The sequence below is a fragment of the Syngnathus typhle genome, linkage group LG17 (genome assembly GCF_033458585.1).
Source record: "Syngnathus typhle isolate RoL2023-S1 ecotype Sweden linkage group LG17, RoL_Styp_1.0, whole genome shotgun sequence".
Taxonomy (NCBI): domain Eukaryota; kingdom Metazoa; phylum Chordata; class Actinopteri; order Syngnathiformes; family Syngnathidae; genus Syngnathus; species Syngnathus typhle.
Window position 1 is genome coordinate 3683650 of NC_083754.1, and position 26443 is coordinate 3710092.

Here is a 26443-nt window from a genome sequence, read left to right on the forward strand (position 1 = left end):
ATCATAATGGAAAATCTATATTTGTATTGTCAATTTTATTTCTCAATGCTCAGTGAAAATGTGCTGTCAATGTTATGCGAGTCTCTTTAACTACTGTGCAGCTTTAAGGGTACCGCCTACTTTCCTTTACGTCACATACGGAGGCGGAGTCAAATCAAGTTCATGAATAATGTATAAGAACAAGAGGCATTCACGGACCTTTTTTACGGTCGTATCACACAGTACGCACGTAACGCACGCACCATCCCTGACGTGAGCCTCCAAATGCACGTAGCCAATGTGCGTGGATGACATTTAGCAAACGCTACCGCCCCCTTTTCCCACTGTTTTCCCCTTCAGATTGACTGCGACAGCTGGCAATGTGTGGCCTGACCACTTGAAGTTCAAGCCGAAGGGTGAGTCTGCAAAGCTCTTTCTTATTTACAAATGTGCAAGAGTGAAATGCTTCCTCATCTGACGCCGGTGTGCTTCAAAATCGCAGTGTCCTTTGCGTGGGTTGAAAAAAGCGATGGTGGTGACGTTGAACTCCTTCAAAGACGCTCATAAACGTGCATACGTGCATGTCAACGCTGACATGGTTGATGATGGAGTTCGTGTTCTGTGCAAGCGTTGCTAGATTTCATTTTTTTCTTGCTTGAGGCCTGATGTTTCCTGGAATGAAACTAGTGGACAACAAGTGGACAAGGGCATGATGATGACGACGATGAAGATGATGATAATGGTGCTTTGGCAGGGGTTCCGTTGAACGTCTCAGAGGCGCTATATCCTATGCACTCTAGTTTTGCTGATTTACTAAATTGTCACTCGGGTAGTACTTTCAACCTGACAGAAAACCATACTAATGCTGCAACTAGCAATTTTGATCATTGATTAATAGAGCAATCCGATGACACCCCCCCCCCCCCCCCTTAAAAAAAAACTTTCATGGAGGACTACAGAAATACAAAAAATAGATATTCACCGTTAAGAAGCTAAAATCCTTGCATTTGTGCTATTTTCATAAAAAAGATCAATTTGATAATCAAATTAATCAATGCACCTCTAGAAACAATTTTGTCCTTGGAAAGGTTCCAATCAAATGTTGCCCTATATGTTGGCGTCAACAAAGCCCCATCACCTTTTAAATATCTCAACATGCCCCCTTCTAATGTGACTCTAAAAAGAGTGGCAAAATCTATTTAAGGTTGTAACGGATCATGTGCAACAACTAGACAACATAGAGCCTGTTTGCTCAGTGTCACCTTTGTTTAGTGCTGTCAGCCAACTCCATGGCGGTCTGTTATCAGCTCCAAAAGTTAACCATACCCAATGGTTTATGACAAACATGTCAGGTATTTCACATTTGATGTTGTGTCATTAAAAGTAAATTATGTTAATACTTGAGCCAGTATTTTGTGGGACTTGTTTGACATCTGCGGCTTTTTTTTTTTTTTTTACCGTTTGTTCCTCAGGTTGCACCATTTGTGCAAGCAGGAACTAAACACAAAGCTGTTCTAACTCTTAGTGGCATGAATTCAACCTCCCCTAAATGAGATTCCTTCATGATAAGACAACAACAATGCAGCTAATGCATCATTTTATTTTGCTATTTTTATATTTGGAGTGTCGAACTCGGTGATTGATAGCTTTTCTATGGTTGTTAAAACTCTATTGAGGTGGGGGGGTTGGAGCACACTGTGTGTTTGTTTTTGCAGTTTTGCTCTATATACAATCTAAGCTGGTCAAAGGGCTTCTTCTGGCTGCCTTCCCAAGTGGCTGTATAAAAGCCTCACGCCCAAACATGCACAGAGAATAGTGGCCCAAAATTGCGCAATTAACTAGGGGGGGAGGGGGGCAGAATGTAGTTGAGCTTTTACCTTTATTTTTATTTATTTTATAAACCTAACTAACAGAAGAGTCTTTATATTTTGAATCCACAAATGAAATATCCATTACTTCAAAGGCTTTGTAGCAAACAAAAATAACCACGTCGTGTGACCCAAGCGCAAAACTGCCGAAGAAGAGCAAACCAACATTAACCCCAAGATCGCATTTGCAAAGATTTCCATCGGACTCTTTCACCTGTGTAACGCTGCAGTAAAGGGAAGTCAAGTTCAGCAGCCATGTGTCACAACAGCCACTAGTCCAGTTAAGCCACTATACCCCTTTGCAATACTATTATGGCTCTACCCACATTTACTAACTCATGAATAATTCACTTCAAATGAACTGGCAATCCCAATTGTATTTTTCGTGCCATTCAGTTACCGTGAATGGTTATTTGTTTATATCTGTCCCGTGATTGGCTGGCATCCTTTTCAGAGGGGGGTACCCGGGCCTCTCGCCCAAATTCAGCAGAGGGTAGATTCCAGCTTACCCATGACCCCTGGGAGGGTACAGAAGATCTAGGAATGGCTGGCTGAACGTCGACTAAGCATTTACTAATAATGGCACAGTAGTGTCTCACGATAGATAAATGAACAGAAAATAGAATAGTGTGTCTATCAGCTTATGTCGAGAAAATTTCATATTTTTTTTAATGAGACTCTGTGATAAGATCAATAGCTTTGAATGGATACACAATGTCCTATACACACTGCCAATTATTCACTGAGTGGAGAACTTAAATTGTTTCTCGCAAGTACTGAAGTAAAATCATCAGTGACAGTTGATTTAAACCCTCGAGGGCAACAAGACTTTTTGTTGAAGGAGTCATTATCTCTTGACAAATACTTTCATAACAAACTTAGTCAATCTTGATTTGAGCAATCCCTATTTGCTTGCCAGGGTGAGCTGGTGCAAGAAGATACTGGTAGTTATCGATGGGCGTTACAGTTTGTCTAAAGGTGTAGAGAAAGAAACTATGAGTAGTTAGGTGTTCAATATTGATCATATTTACATCATTAAATGAAGCAGCCCAGTGGAGTATTGTACTTATGGAGAAATACAGATACTTGTGTTTAGAAAAAACCCTAAAAGGAGAAATATTGATTCATCTGTCATTAAGAGAAATGAAAAAAAAATACAGACTCTAAAATATACTCAAGTATAAATATGTCAATTTAATACCTATTTTGATAACATAGGCCAACTGAAAAAAAATCTTAAAAATAAAAATGTTGCATAAGGCTCATACTGAGCAGGGGAAAAAAAGTCACACAGACAAGGAATTTTTTTAGCCTATTTTGATAATGCAAACATCTGAATTCAAATGGAAGGAGAAAAAGTTAAATGTCATCAGAAAAATAAATACTCAACAAATTTTTAATCTGGACTCTTGCGATTTTAATTCTTCTATTGAGTGCCGCTAGACTGGCACAAAAAAAAAAAAAAATCAAATTATCTGTGACCTTTATGTCTTCACAGTATGCCGCTGGCTCGCAGCTTGTCCGTCACGTCCCTTCCCGGGCTGGAGGAGTGGGATGAGGATTTTGATTTGGAGAACGCTGTACTTTTTGAAATAGCTTGGGAGGTTGCAAACAAAGGTACGTGTGTGGCATGATTGTCGCTAAACTCACTCCACTCACAATCTGGGTGACATTTTGTGCAGTCGGAGGAATCTACACAGTCATCCAAACCAAAGCCCGTCTGACGTCAGAGGAATGGGGGGAGAACTATTTCCTGGTGGGTCCTTACGTGGAGAGCAACGTGCGCACACAGGTGGAGCTCATCGAGCCCACAAATCCTGCGCTCAAGAGAACCATTGACAAGATGAACTCCAGCGGGTGTAAGGTGAAGTACAGCCAAACACATGCCAAAGTTAGAACTAAATGTCCCACTAGGCCCGCTCACTGTTACTATTCAAGCCTTCGGTACCAGATCATGCTTCTAAAATCCCGTGACATTTCCTCGTAAAGGTTAGAGGCTATATGAAATACCTTTGACTGGAACACACGTGCAGAAGACATGCAAAGATCATAAACTTTTTTTTTTTTTCACACTGTGCAGCTGTAGGCGGCGGCTTCATTTTAAAGGGATATTTTTAAACGAGCCCATGTTGTAGCACTTGGCAGTTGAAATTGACTCCCAGGACAAAATAAGAGTCCGGTTATATTCTAAATGCTGTTTGAGAATCGAAATTTGAATCACAATCATCTCTGTTGGCCAAGTATGGAAAAACCGACAAGGAATTTGTCTTCATTAGTTTGAGGTAGAACAATTATAACAAACAATTATAACAACAAAATATTTTGTCCAGTCAAGGGGAGGAAAAGAAAAAAAAAAAAACGTTCTTTTCGGCAGGTGTACTTTGGTCGCTGGCTCATCGAGGGGAGCCCCTATGTGGTTCTCATCGATGTGGCCTTCACCGCTTGGTCTCTGGACACGTGGAAGAGTGAACTGTGGGAGCTCTGCGACATCGGGGTTCCGTGGTTCGACCGCGAGGCCAACGACGCCGTGCTATTTGGCTTCCTGACCGCTTGGCTCCTAGGAGAGGTCAGAACGTCCACATTTTAAAATGGTACAATCTGTATCATCTCAACGTCGTTCTATCTGACCTTCATCTACAGTACACGGCCCAGTGCGAAGAGACTCCTCACGTGGTGGCCCATTTCCACGAGTGGCTGGCCGGCTTGGGCTTGGTGTTGTGTCGACATAGGCAGTTGTCCATAGCGACCATCTTCACCACTCACGCCACGCTCCTGGGACGCTACCTGTGCGCCGGAAATGTCGACTTCTACAACAAACTTTCCGAGGTTTGTGTTTTGAGTGAGTTCACTTGTGTTTGAAGCAGTTGCTAATCACCAATATGAAATAAAAAGAGGTTAAGAAAAATGGACTAATATTTGTGTGTGTTTCTCAGTTCAACGTGGATAAGGAAGCAGGCGACAGACAAATCTACCATCGCTATTGTTTGGAGCGAGCGGCCGCCCACTGTGCACACGTTTTCACCACCGTGTCCCAGATCACGGCCATCGAGGCGGAAAACCTGCTCAAAAGGAAACCAGGTGTGGCAAAAACCTAGCACAGTTCTTTGACGTTGTAATTTCCCAGCGGTCCTAAATGCAGCATTAATTGCTTTATGGAACGGTTTCCTCACAGATATCGTCACTCCCAATGGACTCAACGTGAAGAAGTTCTCAGCAGTCCATGAGTTTCAGAACCTCCACGCGCAGAGCAAGAATCGGATTCAGGAGTTTGTCAGGGGACACTTTTATGGGTCGGAAACTTAACCTATCTCAAAAATTCTCGGCAGTAAGTTATTTTTCTGGGTTTTATATTGCCGATATTTGTCATGACCATCAGGCACCTTGACTTCAACCTGGATAAGTGTTTGTTCCTCTTCATCGCTGGAAGATATGAATTCTCCAACAAAGGAGCTGACATATTCTTAGAGGCCTTGGCCAGACTCAACTATCTGCTTAGAGTAAGTGCATTTGGTGTATTGTAAATATGTAAATGTGCATTTTTTTTTTCTATTATTATTTTTTATTTTTTTGCAGGTCAATCACAGCGATGTGACCGTCATTGCATTTTTCATCATGCCGGCTCGGACAAACAACTTCAATGTGGAGACCTTAAAGGGTCAAGCGGTCAGGAAGCAACTTTGGTGAGGCTGCACTTTTTTACATGGAGTGTATGGACATAAGTATTGGGACACCGGGCCATAATTCTGGATGTACTTTTTACAATAATCCTACTTTTATTTTTAATGACTGACAGGGATACTGCTCACACAGTGAAGGAGCGCTTCGGAAAGAAACTTTACGAGTCTCTCCTAGTGTAAGTTCTTTCATATCTTCCCGTCTTGTAATAAATGTTCCATATTGAATGAGACAAAAGTCATTTCTCCCATTGTTATTAGTGGACAGCTGCCTGATGTGTCAAAGATGTTGGACAAAGAAGACTTCACCATGATGAAGCGAGCCATCTTTGCTACTCAAAGACAATGCCAGCCTCCGGTGTGCACTCATAACATGCTGGAGGACAACGGCGACCCCATTCTGAACTCTGTGCGCCGTATCGGCCTTTTTAACAGCTCCGTTGACCGTGTTAAGGTGCGTTTAGATGACCACAATCTCAAAGGCAATATTCTGTTTTCATTGAGTCGCTCAGTCAAATTTCTTTCCATCCAGATTATCTTCCATCCCGAGTTCCTGTCGTGCACTTCTCCTCTGCTTCCGATGGATTATGAGGAATTCGTAAGAGGTTGCCACCTGGGCGTCTTCCCCTCTTATTATGAACCGTGGGGCTACACGCCAGGTTTGATCCGTGCGTGCTGGAATGGAAATGAAAAAGTCAACGCGGACTGAAGTGTGTGTCGTTTCCAGCCGAGTGCACCGTCATGGGAATCCCGTCCATTTCAACAAACCTGTCTGGCTTTGGTTGTTTCATGGAGGAACACATAGCGGATCCTTCAGCATACGGTGGCTTTCTATTTGGCCTAAAATCAAAATACTCCTTCTGACACCTTTGACCTTTTGCAGGGATCTACATCCTGGACCGGCGGTTCCGAGGGGTGGACGAGTCGTGCAATCAGCTCACCTCCTTCCTGTTCCAGTTCTGCAAGCAGAGCCGACGCCAAAGGATCATCCAGAGGAACCGCACGGAGCGTCTCAGTGACCTCCTGGACTGGAGATACCTCGGCAGGGTATGACTTTCGTTTGATTCCTTTTCTTCTTTTGGAAACCAATGCGATATTTTTCGATTGCATCAGTATTATGTAGCCGCACGTCACATGGCCCTGGCGAAAGCCTTCCCTGACACCTTCCTGTACGAACCTCACGACCCCACCTCAGTAAGTTAACCCCTATGTTTAATTGATCTCTGAAGAAAAGCTCATCCTAAATCCTTTGATCAAACTTCTACCCCCCCAGACGTCAGGTTTCCGTTATCCCCGGCCCGCCTCCGTGCCACCTTCTCCTTCCCTCTCCCGCCATTCCTCCCCCCACCACAGCGACGCGGAGGACGAGGAGGATGACGACGAACGCTACGACGAAGATCTGGAGGCGGAAAAGGACCGAGTGAACATTCGCCAGCCCTTCACCATGCCGTTCAAAAACAAGATTTCTGCTGCTAACAAGCCCAACGGGAACGGCAACGGAGTCGCAAGTGAGAAAAACTGACACACGGAAACACGCCCGAACATGTTGAATGACGCTTGTGAGATTTTGGATAACGGATGATGGCCACATATTTAGCGAGCTAATCATATAAACAATTGAAATGGATCTGTCTTCCCAGCCAAATATATAAAAACGTACCAAGTCCATTTAAATCCTTTCAGTCACACCAGCAGTGCTACAAGTGGTTTTGTTTTGAAGTATAACCAGCGCATCACAAAGGGAAAAGTCAAAACTGCTGTATTTACTAACACTGAATTAGGATAAAACATTTTTTTTTTTTTTATAGAGCAGGAAAATAAACAATCAAATCCTCCTTTTTACCGTTTTATCATTTTCTACTTTCCGTATAGGAAGAAAAATAGCATCATTTGCTGTAAGTATCCCAATTCCACTGTTTCGCAGTCAATAGTAGCATTTTTTTTTGTCTTTCAAATGCCTTATTTCTTTAAAAAAGAAACCGTTAAAAAAAACACCAGTACATTACACACTCAATGCTGCCAAAATATTCCTCTTGTTTTTGCGTTTTAATTTTACTCCCAAGCCTTAACAGGTTTTTTCTTTTCTTATTACTGTGAACCACCTCACATGCACACTGCACATGTATCAGCTTGTGTAATTGACGAGTATTTATGACAGCGGTAGGGAAAAAAATATATGTGAACGTGTCTTGGTGATTGCAACTGTTTGCACGTGTGAGATGAGCCTTGAATAGGAGCTAGAAAATGGAAGATGTATGTCCCTGTGAGAGTTTTATCATTTCTTCCCATCTTGCACAATTCAACTTATAATAAAGACGACCTGTCTAAGGTTTACAAATGACAACTGCTTTCTGCTTACATGTGATTTATTGGGCCACAAGCATGTCCACCGTTCACCTTCTAGAATAATCTTCCATCAGATACTTCAGCATAAATAAACTCGACCCCCGTGACCTTTGCAGACTGCAAAGAAAAGATTAAAAAAAAGTCCGTTTTTAAATAATCACTTTTGTCTCCGCAAATTCTCAGTCATCCAAATCCGCAAAGTGTGGAATTGATCCAAAAGGAAAAGTTTGAAACTCACCAATTAGACTATTCCAAAACGAGTTGTATGTTGCACTACCGGTTACGGCGCCAAGTTGGGCGGGATTCCTTCTCACTGTGTGCACTGAGAAACCGTCAGGCCCTGTCACGTGCACCTCCACTAGATGATAATCACTCAACCTGGCCCGAGGAAAAAGCGTGATCACATTAATCGACATGCCTGGTTACCTTTGTCATAAAAATAACTCACGCCGTGTCGGCCACAATTTCCCCCTGAACACCGTTAAAACCGAGCGTCCCTGCAGCCACTGCCGCTGCCGCCATGGTGTTGACATTGTTGGGAGCGAGCGGACATAGCTCCGCCACAGAGCCTGTGAATAAAACCCGCCTCCCCTGTTCCTCTGCCCACTCTGAGAGCACATCTCCAGTCAGACGGAAGCAGGATGGATGCTTGGACATCCTTATGAATAAAGCCTGCAAGCAGAGAATGATGAGCTCATTTAGTTAACTGTAAACTCCTGTATGAATTTTACCTGCAAGGTCCCGCTATCGTTCAACTTCTGGATGTCTTGACCTCCCCATAAGGCGCCACTTGGGACGTAGAGGGTTCGTCCATATTTTTGGGCCGCCTGACGAAGTTTTGTATTCAGGTCATGATCAGCGAGGGCCGAGGGGGAACCAACCTACAGGAAGTAGGAACACACTTAAGTTAAATCGCCTAATTTGACCTACTTTTAGTTAACTGAACGATCTCACCATAAAATGTGAGTGGGACAGGAAGCGGACACCGAATTCTTTCACGACCTGAGGATGGCACACCTCCACAATGACATCACATTCCCTGAAGAACATTTATGAAACGAAAGTTAGATGACGCATCGAGTGTCTGACAATGACATTGACGTTCTAATCAAATATTCATGTTGGCACCTTTCTGCGAAGGATGACAGATTATCCAATACAAGTTCATCCGGGACTAAACGTTCCAGTTTTTCAGGATTTCGGTTCCAAACAAAAGCCAAAGTTAAGCCTACAGCGGCGCCATCTTTGATGATTCTCTCCAGCAAGTACTCTCCTACAAAGTGAAACAAGCAATAGTCGTTTTCTCAGATTTGTGTTCAAGGAGCTTCATGAAGGTATCTGGTAGTGAGTTTTCATGCCGTAAAAAGGAATTTCACACCGAGATGTCCAAATCCTACAATTCCAATTCGCAGGGGAGAGGAATGCGTTGCCATTTTTTCCACGCAGTGGACACAAATAGCTTCGGAAAATTCACCTGCACGTATAAACACGTGTAAGTATTAACTTCATATCAGAACTCCCACAATCAGTGTTATGGCTCCACTTACCGATAATCCCACACCTTTCTTGTGTCTCCCAGTCCGAATCAAGCAACTCTGACAATGGAATCATGGGAGAGCGCATAGTACAAGGTTTGACCACAGAAGCCAAAGTTAATCATTATTAGTTCTTCAGCAATTGGATTGGTATAATCACTCTTGAAACTATTGTATTGTAAAGTATGACCAACTTATTTTTGATTCTCAGATTTTCAGACATTGTCAAAAGTTTGCTACAAAAATGCAAAATACTGAAAATAATATGATAATTAATAATTAAATTAATAATTAATTAAATTATGATAATTAAAATATGGGTCTGTTATGTTGAACACAAAGATGTTGCATCGTAAATTAATAGCAATTCCCTCGATGCAATTAATTGCCCCAATATTCAGAGCAACACAATCACTTCTCAACTTTTCAAATCAAAACTAGAGCAATGCACTAATTTGAACGTAAACCCAACTAAGCAACAACAATTTCGCACTCTCACGGAAGTGCTGTATTTTAATGACGTGTGATTGGTGAAAAACAAAGGAGAGATTAAAATCAGTCAATTCTTTCTTTCTCTGCATCGCCACCTAGCGTATAAAGTAAGCAATGCAAATGAATGCAGGAAAACAAAAAACATTCAAGGTGAGTCTGTATGAGAAGCAAGAACATCAGTAGTGCTTGGCATAATAACTAAAAAAACTGACAATTTTACCGAACCAGCCTCACCAACTTTGCATTATGTTTTGATGCGTTCCTCTTGGATAGGTCAAAGGTCAAGTTCCCTGTCACAATGACTCAAAACAAGGAGAAGGTTGATAATGTGGTGTAATCACAAAGCAAGGATCAGTCTAAAGTTCATGGCTCAGTAGACAGCAGCAGATTTCATTTTCACAGGGAACAGCAGAACAAGTAGGAGCTTTTTATTTTTAATATATATCCTTTCATTTATTTATTTTTGTCAGGCAGCGGAACAGGAGTTGGAGCTCAGTGGACAACATGGACATCCTTGAGACGCATGCCTATGACAGACGGCAGAAAAGAAACACGGTATTGTCTAATTTACATCAATTTGAATCATTCTTAATATTGTGATATATCTAATCTTTGTTCCTCTTTCTTTCAGTCCTGTGCTCTGCTCCTGTCTTTGATGCCTTTCTTTTTGGCCTCAGCCATGTACTTCTATCTGTGGACTCCACACTTCCCAGCGTCCATCACGCTGGCGGCTGTCAAATCGGCGCCGACGCTCCTGCTGGCTGCGGCAGTGCTGAGCTGGAATGGAGGTCAGAGTGTACTGGGTGTGGTGGGAGGACTTGTCTTCTCAGCTGTGGGCGACTGCTGCCTGGTATGGCCGGAGCTTTTCCTTCATGGTAAGAAACACGTCAGGGATTTTTTGCATGTTAAATTTTATTGACAGAATTAATAACGTCACGGGAACATAGGATAAAATATGTGATGTGTTTTAGGAATGGCTGCCTTTGCTTTGGCCCATCTTCTCTACTCGTTCGCCTTCCTTTCATCTCGTTACGAGGCGTCTTCTTCCTCCTCGTGGACCGGCCTACTATATCTGATCCTGGTTGTGATCGCAGGAGGTTTCTACACATATTTGTTTCCGTTTTTACGAAAGGACCCCAACTCAGACCTTTTAGTTCCCGCTGTGGGGGGATACGTTGTCGTAATCACACTGATGGGAATATTAGCCACCAGAACCCGTCGCGGATTTACACTGTTGGGAAGTTTGATTTTTATTGTGTCTGACCTTTTGTTGGCGATGCAACAGTTTAAGGTGACGGCGCCCGCGCAACATGGTAACACTGTTGTTATGGTGACATATTACTTAGCACAGCTACTAATTAGTGTTGGGGATATGAAGGCAGTGGAGATCAAAAATGACTTTGCAAAATGGAAGAGGTCCTAGCTAGTTTATTAGCATTATTATAAATGAGCAAATGGCTTTGAAATAATTTTACTGCCATATTTAATATGACAATGTAATATCCATATTTAAGTGAAAGTTGTCAAGATGAACATGTATAAAAATACCCATTTTGACATTTTAATATACAGTGTCTGAGTCTTCCTCAATGAATTTAAAAGTTCTTACACATGTACTGACATTGATGACAATTTGAAAGTTTTTTTTTTTACATTCTATTTGAAATGCATGACCCCAAAACTGCTATTATTTATAACATGTTAAATGACATGCAAGAAACAAACAGAATTCATCTGAGGTCAGCGGTCCATTCCGTGGTCGTCTGACTGGTGTCCACAAAAACAAGCCGTCTTTAGGCGCTCACAGAATTCCAGTTCTTCCTGTTGAAAGAGGAAAACCCGTTGCTCTCAAACCAATATTTGGTGAAAAGGAAATTGCTGTGCAGCATTCTAGTTTAAATTTGAAAACAGTAGGTGACTCACCAGACTTTCCTCTTTCCCTCGGAGCTCTTTGGTTCGCAGTCGTAGCAACTCTTCAAGGCCGAGAGACGGGTCCTTACAATCTTTGAGCCCCTCCACACAGTCCTCCACCAGGCTGGAGGAGAAGCAATGAGTCATCATAACCAGGTTAACTTAGTCTCCATTGTCACTGACCCAATCATCAGTTGAAGACACAAATTGTCTTACCAACAAAGAGCGCCGAGCACATGTTCATGAAAAGGCGAGTGTGGAGCTCGCAGGACCGAGACCAGCTGCTCCACCATCCCCATGGAAACCACTGCATCTGCAAGAAGAATAAAAGACACACTGTGATACTCATCTAAGGACGTCCATCCTCATCCATACCTTTCTGTTCAGGGTGTGACGTCAGCAGGTTGAGCAGAAGGAACGCCGACTTAGTCTGAAGCTTCTCATGTTCTGACTGCATGCCTCTCATCAGCACGGAGAAGCCATCATGTGACAGAAAGGCCTCCAGTCCCCCATCTTGCTCTCGAACCAGACCTGAAGTTACAACAAGAGACGGATGACGATAAAATAATCCATTTGAAGAGTTTTATTATCACATACTCACATGAGACGGCATACAGGGCTTTGACTCTGACTGTGGGGTGGGGGTCCGAGTCTGTCAGCTGCAGAAGCTTTGGCAGAACGTTTAGCTTTAGTAAATGATCCTGCACTTGAGGCATGTTTTGGGCACAGGTACCGATCAACTGAGCAGCGTTCCACTTCAAACTACTTTGGGCATGACACAAATATTTGGAGACACACAGATCCAGGCCTCCCAGAACCATCAAGTCTGTAAGAGGTGCGGATACACAATTACTGTCTATGGAATATCATTTCATATAATATGTAATGATAATACCAACCTCTGGCATTGTCAAGGTTCTCACACAAATCTGACAGCAACTCAAAGGCTGATTCTCGCTCATCTTCATCGTCATCATCCCTATCCGCCTCGCCGTTCACGTCCTCCTTGTTCAAGACAGCCAGGCACTGCTTCATCTGCTCCACTTCATTCATCTGCCCTTTGCAGACATCTGCGAGAGCGTCCCTTAGCCATGTGCTCCTCTGAATAACAAAAAGCAGGAAAAAAAAGACCCAGACTGATTTCAACAGTTCATCGGTTAATCGTCAAAGTCTTCTAATATGCACTTTTCACAACACCAACCTCCTCTGAAATGGGTTCGACAGGGGCGGGCCCCTCTGCACCGGTGCCAGCATCGATTGCCATCTGCAGGACCCCCTGAAGGTTCTGGGGATATCTTCGATCTTGTCTGTCTTCAGTCATGTCGCTTAAAGGGGGCAACACAATTTGATATAAGAACAAGTAAAATGCATATATACAGTATATATTGTATTTGACTGACATAAGATTTTGAACGCAAGTTTGGACACGCCAAGTGGTCCATGGGCCTTAATGGTTAGAACCACCAGTTTAGGATTACTGATTTAAATACAACCCCAAACTGTCATGCTCAGTGCAACTTAAAACAAGGCAGCAACAGCCCTCCTAGATCTACCTTTAACCTTAGGCTACATAAAAATGTTTCAATCCACTTTACCTTCAAAGGATCGTGGTGTGATACTGAAAAATAATGTGATCACTGATCCTTTTTAATAACGCTTAAGGTTGACGCCTCTTTAAACCCGAAGACACATGTAAGCGCTAGAACATTCTAGCTAGCTAGTAGCTTAAGCAAGCGTTTGCGTAAGCTGCCATGTTTTACCGTAATTGTAAAACTATGGCCGCAAATATCATTTGGTACTAACAGCTGTCTGCCCAGTCTGTCTATAGTCAAGTCAAGTTTTTTATTTATTTTTAACTATAGAATAATCCACACAGTGATATAAATATTGTACTTTATAATATGTATTTTACAATCTAATTAAGAAAAATGTTTGCCCGTCTATTAGTGGATTTAAAGTGAGTCAATGACGTAAGAGTTGATCAGCGTTCAGAGAGTACTAGTGGGAGCGAGAGGATTTGTAGTGTTCACTGTTCAACGTTACGCAACGTTTGTCATGGTTTAATTAAAATATTTTTGATGTCAAAAGATGAAATATAATATTGATTTGATTCAGGGTGAAACAAATAACCATACTGGGACTTGGGAGAAGGAACAAGGAATAGTAGACAATATGCCACTAAATGCGCTGCACTTGATATTACTCTCTTGGCAACTTGTTTGTCTTTGGTTTTCTGAGTGTTCAAGATGGCCGCGCTTTTGGGACTGCGTGCGTGTGTCTCCGGTAAAATCGTCTAATATTCTAATTCTTTAATCGCGTGATGCTGTATTTGTGGTTCTCACTGTTCATTTGCATCGCTTCGTCTAGTTGTGAACATGCTGTTGTGTGTGATTGCAATTTAAACAAAATGATGCTGTCCATGCAGTGCATAGCAGTGCAAGGTCACGTTACCGATGGTCGCAAGCTAACAATCCAACTAATCACAATGAAAAAGTGAGACATTATTATTGACTGGAATTGGAATTTCTTCTTGAATTGAGACAGGCAATACTCCAATAACTAGTAATACAACTTGGAGTCATATTTTAAGTAAACTTCCTGTTCCTGTGTGTTTGGTAAGCTAATAGTTTTTCTAAGGCCTGCTTAGCGATTTTATCACATCCTCTCGTTCAGATGAGTTGGCTGAAGACGTGATTTTGCGCATGCACTGATTAAAACGAAATTGCCTATCTATTTTAAATGATTTTGATCTTATCCTGTTCTATTGCTTTTCTTGTCTCCAGCTCTTCATCTGACCACACCAAGGCTGGTGCAAAGCAGCTTTAAGCTCGTGAGTATGCACACAAACTAGCCTGAAGATAATACATTAATCAGAATTACAAACGGTCTATATATTTCTCTATATTTACCGCTTTATATTATATTATGGTATATTATATTGTAGTATGCTGTGCCTCTAAGTCGGCGGACCTTCGCTGCAGAGGCTAAGAAGTCTTACACTAGAGAAAAGCCTCACGTCAATGTAGGGACCATCGGGCATGTTGATCATGGCAAGACCACCTTGACTGCAGCTATCACAAAGGGTAAGCGTGCAACAGCTTTTCTGGGATGCCACACAATGCTGGGACAGGCTCCAGATTAAATGTATTCTGTTTCTTTCTTTTAAATCTTCAGTACTTGCTGATGCCGGCGGTGCAAACTTTAAAAAGTATGAGGAGATTGACAACGCCCCTGAGGAGAAGGCCCGAGGAATCACCATCAATGCCTCTCATGTTGAATATGCAACAGCCAACAGACATTATGCCCATACAGACTGCCCTGGTCATGCTGACTATGTCAAGGTAAAGTCTTCTCTGAGATCAAGGCAAAAGTTCCCTGCTGCACGAGTGCTACAACTTGCAGGGTTTTGTCCAAATCAAAACTAATTGGAGTTTTTTTTTTTCTTCTTCAGAATATGATCACAGGTACTGCTCAACTGGACGGCTGCATCTTGGTGGTGGCGGCCACCGATGGCCAGATGCCTCAAACGCGGGAGCACCTGCTACTGGCGAGGCAGATCGGCGTTGAGCACGTGGTAGTGTTCATCAACAAGGCGGACGCGGTGGATGATAAAGAAATGTTGGAGCTGGTGGAGATTGAGATCCGTGAGCTTCTCACCGAATTTGGCTATGACGGCGACAACACGCCTGTTGTGATTGGCTCTGCTCTCTGTGCTCTGGAGGTAAGCAAAGTAATTCCAGTAATTGATCACACCAATATGTTTTTGAGTCTTGACTGAATGTTTGTGATGGTTCATGTCAGGGTCGTGAGCCGGAGCTTGGCATCAGTGCAATCCTGAAACTGCTGGACATTGTGGATTCATATGTTCCGTTGCCCAAAAGAGAACTGGAAAAGCCCTTCCTTCTCCCTATTGAAGGAATTTATTCAATCCCAGGTATGAACCATGGACTGGTCGATTATACAAACATTGATCACATGGTGTGTTTGGTTGTTAGATTTTAGATTGAGAGGCTCTCCCTGCAGTCTCTTGTAAGGTGCAGAACAATGGCCTCTGCTATCGTAATTAGACATTGCACCCTATTACATTATTATAGTTTTTGTGTTTGTGTTCAGGCAGGGGGACAGTGGTGAGCGGCACCATGGAGAGGGGCATTATCAAGAAAGGGGACGACTGTGAGTTTGTGGGTCACAATCGCAGCGCCAAATCTGTGGTTACAGGTGAGAGTAAGAAACAAAATAGATCAATTTATCAATCAATCAATTTATTTGAGACTTCAATATAATACAAGAGTGAACCAAAAATAATTAAGGTAATAATGATAGATTTGAGTGTAACTGTGATGTCCTCTCCGCTGGGATCAGGTATTGAGATGTTCCATAAATCTCTGGATCGGGCCGAGGCCGGAGACAATCTGGGTGCTCTTGTCCGAGGCCTGAAGAGGGAGGATGTGAGGAGAGGGATGGTGATGTGCAAGCCGGGATCCATAAAGCCTCACCAGAAAATCCAGGCTCAGGTTTGGAAAATAATCACATAGATAGACCCGTAATGTTTGTTCAACCGTTCTCATTCTTCACCACAAGGGTGCGCCCTCACCATCAGATTTTATTATTTCATGAGTCACATGTGTGTTGCAGGTTTACATTCTGAGTAAAGAGGAGGGAGGTCGACACAAACCCTTTGTCACCAACTTCATGCCTGTCATGTTCTCCCTGACGTGGGACATGGCCTGCAGGGTCACTCTGCCCACTGACAAGGTGTGCGCTTGTGTTTTGATTGATTTACGTTGCTAGTTAGTAACCACGCCATCTGACCTGGTTATTTTCAAGGAAATGGTGATGCCAGGCGAGGACACCACCTTGACGCTTACGCTTAGGCAACCAATGGTCCTGGAGAAAGGTCAGAGGTTCACGCTCAGAGATGGCAACAAAACCATCGGCACCGGCCTGGTGACAGACATCCTGACGGTGACAGAGGACGATCAGTTGGGCTTATAAGAAAGTGTGTGGGGAACCGGGGTGGGTTGGGGGAGTATGGCAGGGTTGTAAGGGCAGGTGGTCGCATAAAATACCTTAACCTTACAAAGTTGCAAATACACAGGATAGATTACACACAGCATCATCCAATATGTTGCGATGATATTCCAGTCAACCAAAATATTTGTAAAGTTAAGCAACTGTGGTTATGGTAAAGCACCAGACTACTTCATGATCTTTATGTAATAAAATGTATTTAATAACAACTTCAATTTTTATGTTTTTTTTTTTTTTTTTTACCTCCCACCTATGGGCTCAAATAGCAGTGTTATTGCACTAAGCTAACAGCAGAGGGCAGCATAAAGGCTTTGAGAATAGTATACAAGTGTTTCAATACTGCTATCTCAGTGTAGATTTGTTTAAATGCAGGTTGGTTATTTCAAAATCAGAAACCCAAGTTCATTTTAGATAGTTTGCATTTGAATGTTGAAAAAAAATCTGCTTTCAAAAAATAGTTGCTACAGTTGCAAGATAGTAGAACTGATTTGTAGACTTCAATATATGGTCAGCTGGACTTCTCGCGCCAAGTCATTTGAGATAGCCTTCATCTGCTCGCCGTGACCCCGCTGACGACAAGCAGCAGAACAAGAATGGAAAAACATCATCTCGTGAGTCCCGACCTCCTTCCCCTAATGTCATCACCACAGCACAGCATACCATAACCGTCCCCTGATATCATGCAAAATATTATAAGCCACTTAGGAGCTATTAATACGAATGACACCATCTGATTGAACGCTCAACACCTTTTCTACTTTTTCCCAACAGATAGGAAGAAGCAAAAAATACAACATCCATTATTTCAAGTAAGTGCGAGTTGATTTCTGTCACCCCTGGTGTACTCGGCCTTCCGCACAGGAAGTTCATCAACAGTGTTTACAGGCGGTATTTGAATCAGTACCTCGTCCTGTAATCCAATCATCTTGTTGCCGTAATCACATACGTGTGGACTGGATTTGACGCCGCATATCTGCCAGTGTCGTTGAGTGATGTGCTCAGCTGCACATCAGCATGACCTACAATGTAAAACGATATAACCGGACAGTAAACACGCTTATGTTTCAGTGATCTTGAATCTTTTTGCTGAGTCCAAATGTTTGGCTCTTGTCATATTTGCAGAGTCATGTTTGGACAACAGGGATTATTTGAAAGCAAATGAGCGGAGAGAAATTTTGCCTAATTTGCTTTCTCAGCGTCTCCCCCTGTCCCGCTGATCTCTTCCATTCCCATGTTCCCGTTTTTCAAAACGTTAAACTGTCTGCAACCCTTGAAAAAAACAACAACAAGCTATCCGACGTGAATGGAAAAGAAAAGTGATTATTATATCAAGAAATAGTCTCTCACATGGGAAAAGATGTGAAGATTGATTGCTTGACGTCTCACAACTACAGGCCAAAGATGACTTTCCCCTGACATTTTCAACGAGGGCAATCATTTCCCAAAACATTGGTTGATATTTTGTCAGCTCATTCCCATTGGAACTTTTTTTGCTGTGCAAAAACCAAAACAAAATGTCATCAGTGTCTTTTATTGTTCAACTCAAGAGAGACTTTGCCATGTCCTTGTTATCACTCGCTGGAAAAGTGCTAATTGTACTCCAGTAGCCACAACAAAGAAAAATCATGCTGCAGGGTGATAACATTATTACGTAACGGCCTCGCTTAGTCCAAATGCTCTGAAAATGCTGCCATCATGCAAAAATGATCAAGCACAAAAGCAAATAAATAGATGTTCCTAAATAGACGTTTAACTCATATCTTTGACGTCTATAACCGTCATTGGTACCGAATGAGTTAATAGCTTGAAGTAGTATTTCAGTCGAGTATTGCTACTTTTTCCTCAGCCTCCACCTCCATCTGACACAGGCAGGCAGTGAAGAAGAAGGAAGGGTTGTGATAATTAAGGCTGCATCCCACTCTTCATGTTGCAATACCGACTTTCCACTGGTTCTCCTCCTCCGGCCTTGTGGAGTGGGTGGGATGCATCTCGTGATCTTCTCCACATTATGCTTACATCATCTGACAGTACAGTCAACATTCTCATGGGAAGAAGGAATTATTAGCAGTGACCTCAAACTTTTGTGAATACTCATCAGTCATTATGTTACAGTTGTCAAATATTTGCAATTGATTTGAGGGCTGCTATGAAGGTCACAGGTTATGGTGAATTTTGGAGTGTAGTGTAGCCATAGCGAAGATGTTTCTGAAGGCTTGCGTAAGAGTGAAAGAAGAAACCTTTGGCCCCTGTAGGGATACTGGCATCCAAAAATTCTCACGTCGCCATTCCTTCTTCGGATTGTCCGATTCCTCCGAGGGGAAAACAAATGACTTCACTTGCTATATTCTTATTTTAGCCTAACGTGGCTTCAACTTAATTGCAAGTTGCTTCAGTCTGTGCAATAGAAACAATGACCAAAAACAAACAGCGGAAAAAAAAAAAAAGCAGGTTTATTTACAATACAGACCTGACCCATGTTAGCGCACATTGTCGTCTTTGCATGGTGCTTTTTCCGTACAAATGTCAACAAAAAAAGCATTCATTTTTCAGACAAAAACCTTGACTATTTTCAGCACGAGTCAGCAAGTTCCCAAATGTAAATATGTAAAGCTGTGCTGAAATGTCATTCAGGTGCACTCACGCTGCAACAACTCGCACGAAAGAACAAAAATGACCTTTGGCCATTTATTTATGCGCTATTTTGGTTAGGTCTTTGTATTCTCTCCTCTTCCCGCTAAAAGGTTTTTTTAACATGTACGTTCCCATTAGACTTTGAAAATTCCAGTCGTTACTTTGCCGTACAGTATATCAAAGTTGTGTCCACCGTGTTTTTTTTTTCAAGCAAATTACAAAACGAAAAGGTCATTGCTTCAAAAGGGATGTCGAGTTTTTTTGCCCCCCCCCCACTCTCATTACAGCCGTGTTCGTTATGCTCTTTCAGTCTTTTGTGTTGGCTGCAAAGAGGAGCAACATTTGTCATTCAAATGAGTCCATTGTGCCTCAAATATGGATTTCTAGCTCCACAACATGCAGCCAATGTCTTTAGGTGAGCCACACAACTAAAACAATTCATTCTCGCCACACGTTTACACTTTTGGTTCAGGGCTGCTGACACAAATGTCGGAATATTATATAACACACTGCTACTATTGTTATTGTTACATTTGCCAGGGGACGTAATGGCCGTCATAGAAATGAGGTGTAAACATTTATTTGCTTCTCCCTCGGCCACAATCTGCTACAATGTATTGACGGTAATGATTAGGATTATTTCCTCAGTTACTATTCATAAATGATAGGAAAAACTTATGGAGTTAATGTATCATGTAAATTATCAACGTTCCGATCTACAGTTTATTTACTCGCATTTGAAGTTGTTGCAACCCTATCAACTTTGCAGTCATGCATGCAATGGTGCTATAAATAGTTTGTGTGGTGAACTTTTGTAAAGGTCAAGTTCAAATCTCGGATTCTGCGCTAGATGATTTTTGATCACGTTCAGAAGTGGCGTGATCATCCAGGAGGGCCGTAGAACATTGTCTGTCGTCCTCTTTGTCAAAGTCCGCCTCCTCCTCCTCATCCCTGCTTATGAAAGCTAGCTCGTTCTCGTAGCAGAAGGAGTTAGCGCCTGACGTGGGGAACTTCCTGCCTTCCATGTCCCTGGCGCTGCACCTCGGGGTAGACGGTACCTCGAAGGTCTTATGAAAATAGGCGTAATCGATCCTGTACTGGCTCTTCTCCTCGAAGATGAGCGGCTCAAAGCGGTGACCCCAAAGGACCTCCGACGACAGGTAAGAACTGCGCGCCTGGGTGGTCATGGCGGTGGCTTCCACCAAACCTTCTAGTATGATCACAATCTCAAAGTCGGATGTCTCCAGATCTTGTTTGCTGATACCGAACAGGGGGCTGTCTTCGTCGATCTCGTGGATGACGGTGATGGGCGCCACCAGAAAAAGACGATCGGTGCCTCTGTCGTACCCGACGTTCATGTCGATCTGATCCAGCGGGATGTACTCGCCTTCCTCCGTGTAACGAGGCTTGACCATCTGGGCTCGGACGTGAGCCTCCACTATGTGGCTTTTTCTGAGATTGGCTACCCTAAACATGAGACACAACTTTCCGTCACGCATGGAGATGACGGCGTTTCGGCTGAACAGGAGAGTCTCCGCTCGCTTTTTAGGCCTGGCCATCTTCGCCATGATGGCGCCAATCATGAAGGCGTCGATGACGCAACCTACGATTGACTGAAAGACCACCATGAAGACGGCGGCGGGACATTCCTCCGTCACGCATCGAGCTCCGTATCCGATGGTGGTCTGGGTCTCGATGGAGAACAGGAAAGCGGCCACGAAGGTGTTCACCTGTGTGACGCACGGTACAAAAGTGTCATCGTCGGCGGGACGGTCCATGTCGCCGTGCAGGAGGCCGATGACGTAGAAGCCCAAGCCGAACATCAACCAGGACACCACAAACACCAAGCTGAAGACCAGGAACATGTAGCGCCAACGTATGTCCACGCAAGTGGTGAACATGTCCGATATGTACCGACTGGACTTGTCGTCCATGTTGGAGAAGTGAATGTTGCACTGGCCCGTCTTGCTGACAAAGCGGCCGTGCCTTTGACGTCTGGTGTGGATCTTGCCGTTGCCGAAGCTCCCCACGGCAGGCATATTGGTCAGTCTCAAACCTTCTTCTTCACACGATAGGAAATTGTGCTGGTGGGCTCTTCCCACGTTCATGCCTCAGCGACGACGGCCACGCGGATTCACGTGATCAAGGCTGACAGGCAGGCCCGGCTCCGTCCAACGTTGACTGATAGATAGTTCTCTGAAAAGAAACCCATCAGGATACGTTGAGAATCATATCAGATGCCGATGGAAGTCCAATTCATCCATCATCGCGGACCCGACGGGCTCTCTTTTCCCTAACGACATGGCTGCGAACAGCCAGGAGCTGGTTTGCACAAGCGCTCTCACTGTTGACAGCTTAGCAATACGGAGGCTATATTTAGAAACTTTTCCGACCCCTCTCGCCACATGTTTTTCAAAAAGTGACTTTAATTCTTGCGTCGCCAAAGATACGCTCCCCGTTAATACTTTAAAATAGCGAATTTGAATTTTTAATCTGAGAGATGTGCTTCCAAGAGTTCACCTGTGCAGCTTTACATAACAAAATAGCAGGAGAGATTTAATACTGTAAGGCGAATTAGGATGTCAGATTTATGTGCTCAGTCATAATCATATCATCACTTTTAAATGGGTCAAAGCAAAGGTGCATATTTAATATATATGAAAGATAAAAATGTGTACTATATATATGTATTACACATATTTTTATATATATTATATATATATATATTTTATTTGATGTATATTTTTTTCCCTATATATTTTTTTTATAACCCCCCCCCTCTGTTCCGGTCAATACTGTACACATGTAGTGGTTGATGGTGATTTAATGATCTCAGCTCCCGAATGGTTTCCCCAGTAACAACATTTGTGTTTGGACAATTGATAAATCATTTAACAAGATAAATGCATACCGGAGTTGCAGTCGAGATGGGAAAGTGCGATAGAAATGGAAAATAAAGTTACCTTCACTTCAGTGATAGAAAATCAGTTTTTCTGTCGGACAAGGTACAGAAATAGCCAACTAATCGAATGCGCTGCCACTTTATGTGACATATCATCTGTTTCTCACAGCTGGCATAACTATTAGGCCGCAACCAAGTGTGATTCCCTTGTGAGAATGTGCTGGAAAACACTGTGGCTTAAAAAAAAAAAATGCAAAGATAAGTCCAGCATAAAATCAAGAAAACGAGAAAAAAATATCTACTCAAATGTATTTTTTTTCTTTTCAATTTTTAAATAATTTTCATATTACTTAGTGATAAAATTGCATTTTATTTTGTGTCTTTTTTTTTATTGCATATGAAATTGCATTTTATTTTGTGACTTTAATTTTCTCAATTTTTTTGTGTCTTTATTTTTCTGCTGATTGCCTGGGGAAAATCAGACAGTTATGCCCCCCCCCCCCTTGGTTTCCGATAAAGGATTTAGACTAATATTATTTCTTGTCTGCTGTTTAGTCATAATTGGCCAGCCACAAGATTAAAAGTCAGGGATGCATGAAATTGAACGTTTGGGACACAAATCCAAAATTCATTTATGCTAATGTAGTGTTCTAAAGATTAAGTCACACACACCAGCCTAACTTGCCCTTCCATGGAAACTCAATTCACTTGACGTCATAAAAACTTTACTCCATTAAGCTGCAGGAACCCTAAGGACATGACTTTAAGTGGGTCAGTGCAAAATGACACGATACTTGGCACTTAGCTGCAAGCGTATTACTTTTGCTTTTGGCATCTTACCAGTACAGTTATTTTCTTCCTCTTTGGCCCTCAATCGGTTATGTCATCAGTTAGCTGCCGGGCCCTATTTAATTGTTTCTCTACAACCTCGATGAATACACTTTTGAATATTGTGTTTGTCTATGAATTTGTGTATACTTCACACTTGATGCCTCACACTGCTCTAGTTGCTAGGCGTCAGGATGATGATGAGTGTCCGAGGCGCGCTATTATCTAATATATGCAAGAATAACTGTCCGCCTGCTGCTGTGATTTTAATACTGGAGTAGAAATTCATTGAATTCTGCAGTCATTGAAATATAAAATGACTTACCTTGTTTGCTGGTTAAATGTTGCAAAATGTCACGATCAGAACTTTGCGTCTTTTGGCCGCACTACTGCATAGTTCTCTGAAGGCTTTCTTTTTTTTTTTCTTCTTTTAAGGGTAGAACCACTTTATCCTCGTGAGGCAAAAAAGTGCATCGCCACTCAACACGTTCATCCCCGCTAGTTTGAATGCACCTGTTCCTCTTCCTCTGCTCACCGAGGAAAGCATTACAACCACAAATTTTGAACCAAGGTGCTACTCGGCTTTGGATTTTTCCACCTTGAATGATTACCACGCCACTTCTCTCTTCTCCCAAAGTTGATGTATTTGGACTTGCGTGGGCTCAGCGATGCAAAGAGAAGTAAAAATCAATCCAGTGCAGATCATTTTGGCATAGTCTGTCATCTTCTTCCATGTGTGCTGTCTGACGGTTTTTGCTGAGGATCCTACTCTGTATCTCACATCCACGCAAATAGTGCGTATCGCTTAGCCCTCCCCTTCCCTCCCTTCCACTATGCCATGGTACGTACTTGGCATTTAGAGGCTGAGCAGTCTTGTCTTACCAAGTGTGGCACGCGTTAGAAATACGTAAAATTATATGTGCACTGAAAAAATAATCAGATTTGGATATTTCCCAATACTTGGTTGGTGTCACATGATCACTTCTACCTTCATCCAAACTGTCAGTTTTATATATCAGTGATATTTGCATTGGTGTTTTTTTTTTTTACTTAAAAAGAAATTGATAATGTCAAGCTTCATATGGGCCATCTATAATTAAAGTAAAGTTGTGAGCTTGTGGTCTCAATTGGAAATGGGTTACAAATGCTGCCAATATATGGCAGACTTGACGTGAGGGTTACAGCCAATGGAACGCACTGCAAGTTATTTAAAGTCTGCAAAGTGGGCCAGCCTGGACCCAACTCGGATCCACATTTTGGGGTAGTTTGTGAGGGGAGCTGTCAATCATGTTTTAATGGTGAGGAGGATTGTCTGTGTTTGGATTCATGTGGCAGGTAGACAAGTATTACGCAAGAGTGGAACCATCTGGTGAGGCCCATCTGAGCAGATCTCATGCTGGTCATGTTTTGTTGTCGGGTGTCTCCGGACTTTGTGTTTGTTATTGTTCTAATTAATACAATCTCTAGGCACTTCATTAAATTCTCACTTGCAACATCTACTGAACTTCAAAGCATAAAAAGATTTCGTTTAACTCTGAAAACATTGCTTTCTATTATGCTTGAAATTTATATATAAAATATATATAATAAATCGAAATATAATATATATACTTTTTCCTGCTGAGGTTGGAGGTGTTAAATGTTGGCGCCTGCAAAATGTACTTTTGCCTTCCATTGCCATGGGAACAAAATGTTGCTCAGAGCACCGAGGATGCAGGTGGGTCACCCGCCACGTCAGTGAACTCCTTACGACTTGTCGTCTTTTCCGCGACCACGCAAAGCGTAGTGTGTTGTTGCATTTTGCACTCATTGGTCTTTGCATGACTAAATAGGACATTTATTTTTGTATCCCGTGCAGGTGCGCCTGGATGCTGGTGGTTGTGTATCAACCCATGATCAGTCATGAAGCCCGGGAGCGTTTGTGGGCCAGCTCAGCTCCGAAGGAATCCCACGGGCGCCCAAACACAGAATTAAGTAAGTGACCTCGTACACACATTTGGAATGCAGAAAAACAGATTTGAGTTGCCCGCCACTTTTGCCAATAGAGACAGTTATGACATTTTCAAGTATAAATGTCAAGATAACTGCAAATAAAATATGATTGTTATTATTATTGTATAAAATATAATTTTGAGGTACATCTACAGCATGTTAATTTGATTTAATTTAATATTATTATTTTTTATTTTAAACTCTTTTTTGCTAACCTTATGAGCTAACAAACAGATTCCTTGATTCCCTTTCCTCTCATATAAGAGTTGTTGCAACTAAATAAAAACACCAAAGCAGATTTGTCTTCCTCATCTCGTGTAGGTTGAGATGCCTCCTCCTGCTCTTTATTTAACATTTCACCGCCCTCCTCCATGTCTGCTTAAGTCAGGTTAGCAAGATATCCAACACGTTTTAGTTGTTATTTTGATTGAAGTAATGCTGCACAAGTAATTTAGTTACAAAAAAAAAATGAAATATGATTCTGTGAAGGAGCACGAAAAGTTCACCGTGCAGTCGTATGAATGATGTGTAGCATTAACAAGGAGCGTTGCTCTTTTGAAAATGTTGCCTCACATGACTAGAGCTTCTCACGTTGGAATCACAGGAAGGGAGCGCAGGTTTAATGAGGTGCGATGTTCCTCAAGAGAAATGCGACTCCATGGAAGTGAACAGCAATCAAAAACAAGACCTTTTGCAAGGGCCATGCTGATTTATAAGGTACAAATTAATGACAGCTTTGCACTTGTAATTGTTATTGAATATAAATCAAATGATTATAACTATGAAACCTTGATCATTCCAGTTAAGAATCAGGTCAATCCAAAATTGCATACGGAGCAACTGAGGGTGATCTGAGTCCATTAGATTTATGTTTGGGTGATACTGACCTGCTGTGGTGTCAAATCTGTATTACAAGTTAATCACAAAATTTTGTGTCATGCTACACCTAGTGGCAAAATATGTTCATCGCAGGTATTTTTTTTTATTATTTGTTTGCCAATATGTATTTACTAAATAGGAAGATTCAGAATTTCATTTATGTAGGTGTCATTGTGAACTCCAGGCGACAGAATTAGAAATAAAAGTTACTTTTATTAAAGAAAATGCATTTAATGTGTTCTCTATGCCAGTTGAATTGGACCCACGAGCCGTATGTTTGTCACCCCTGTTGAAGCGTCGGTAATCATCTTGAGATCAGAGTCAATCAAATAGTTTCATTCTTTCTTGGCCAGAAAGACCTTCTTTCAAACTCTG

The 26443-nt window shown here is 42.2% G+C and overlaps 6 protein-coding genes across 7 annotated transcripts; 3 read left to right on the plus strand and 3 right to left on the minus strand.

Annotated features, from left to right (window-relative positions):
* The first annotated feature begins 233 nt into the window (after window positions 1–233).
* On the plus strand, window positions 234–7865 carry gys1 (glycogen synthase 1 (muscle)). The gene is made up of 16 exons (XM_061302860.1): window positions 234–395; window positions 3346–3464; window positions 3530–3711; window positions 4222–4413; window positions 4488–4673; window positions 4781–4925; window positions 5020–5137; window positions 5224–5344; window positions 5421–5527; window positions 5641–5700; window positions 5783–5975; window positions 6054–6180; window positions 6249–6344; window positions 6405–6568; window positions 6635–6715; window positions 6795–7865. Exons 2-16 carry the CDS (start codon window positions 3347–3349, stop codon window positions 7041–7043), a joined length of 2139 nt encoding a protein of 712 aa, XP_061158844.1. The 5' UTR covers window positions 234–395; window position 3346; the 3' UTR covers window positions 7044–7865.
* On the minus strand, window positions 6339–9580 carry aspdh (aspartate dehydrogenase domain containing). The gene is made up of 9 exons (XM_061302906.1): window positions 9415–9580; window positions 9246–9341; window positions 8996–9140; window positions 8822–8906; window positions 8599–8748; window positions 8316–8539; window positions 8106–8245; window positions 7881–7984; window positions 6339–6480 (listed from the first exon to the last, which is right to left on the minus strand). Exons 1-8 carry the CDS (start codon window positions 9488–9490, stop codon window positions 7947–7949), a joined length of 954 nt encoding a protein of 317 aa, XP_061158890.1. The 5' UTR covers window positions 9491–9580; the 3' UTR covers window positions 6339–6480; window positions 7881–7946.
* On the plus strand, window positions 9044–11459 carry tmem86b (transmembrane protein 86B). 2 transcript variants are annotated; one of them, XM_061302914.1, is made up of 6 exons: window positions 9044–9201; window positions 9280–9359; window positions 9447–9498; window positions 10365–10449; window positions 10526–10769; window positions 10866–11459. In XM_061302914.1, the coding sequence occupies exons 4-6, from the start codon at window positions 10399–10401 to the stop codon at window positions 11315–11317; spliced, it is 747 nt and encodes a 248-aa protein (XP_061158898.1). In that variant the 5' UTR covers window positions 9044–9201; window positions 9280–9359; window positions 9447–9498; window positions 10365–10398; the 3' UTR covers window positions 11318–11459. The 2 variants fall into 2 exon arrangements, with proteins under 2 accessions (XP_061158898.1, XP_061158896.1); XM_061302912.1 differs by lacking the exon at window positions 9044–9201 and having other exon boundaries at window positions 9217–9359.
* Window positions 11307–13565, minus strand: hspbp1 (HSPA (heat shock 70kDa) binding protein, cytoplasmic cochaperone 1). Its single transcript, XM_061302904.1, has 8 exons — window positions 13401–13565; window positions 13007–13130; window positions 12705–12906; window positions 12407–12631; window positions 12181–12336; window positions 12022–12118; window positions 11818–11929; window positions 11307–11715 (listed from the first exon to the last, which is right to left on the minus strand). Exons 2-8 carry the CDS (start codon window positions 13124–13126, stop codon window positions 11635–11637), a joined length of 993 nt encoding a protein of 330 aa, XP_061158888.1. The 5' UTR covers window positions 13127–13130; window positions 13401–13565; the 3' UTR covers window positions 11307–11634.
* Window positions 13566–13978: 413 nt separating this feature from the next.
* tufm (Tu translation elongation factor, mitochondrial) lies at window positions 13979–17051 on the plus strand. The gene is made up of 10 exons (XM_061302881.1): window positions 13979–14088; window positions 14589–14635; window positions 14750–14888; window positions 14980–15146; window positions 15257–15526; window positions 15607–15739; window positions 15919–16023; window positions 16168–16319; window positions 16441–16560; window positions 16633–17051. The coding sequence occupies exons 1-10, from the start codon at window positions 14052–14054 to the stop codon at window positions 16798–16800; spliced, it is 1338 nt and encodes a 445-aa protein (XP_061158865.1). The 5' UTR covers window positions 13979–14051; the 3' UTR covers window positions 16801–17051.
* A 2217-nt stretch (window positions 17052–19268) lies between these two features.
* Window positions 19269–23992, minus strand: kcnj12b (potassium inwardly rectifying channel subfamily J member 12b). The gene is made up of 2 exons (XM_061302884.1): window positions 23523–23992; window positions 19269–21663 (listed from the first exon to the last, which is right to left on the minus strand). The coding sequence occupies exon 2, from the start codon at window positions 21573–21575 to the stop codon at window positions 20295–20297; it is 1281 nt and encodes a 426-aa protein (XP_061158868.1). The 5' UTR covers window positions 21576–21663; window positions 23523–23992; the 3' UTR covers window positions 19269–20294.
* Window positions 23993–26443: the final 2451 nt, after the last annotated feature.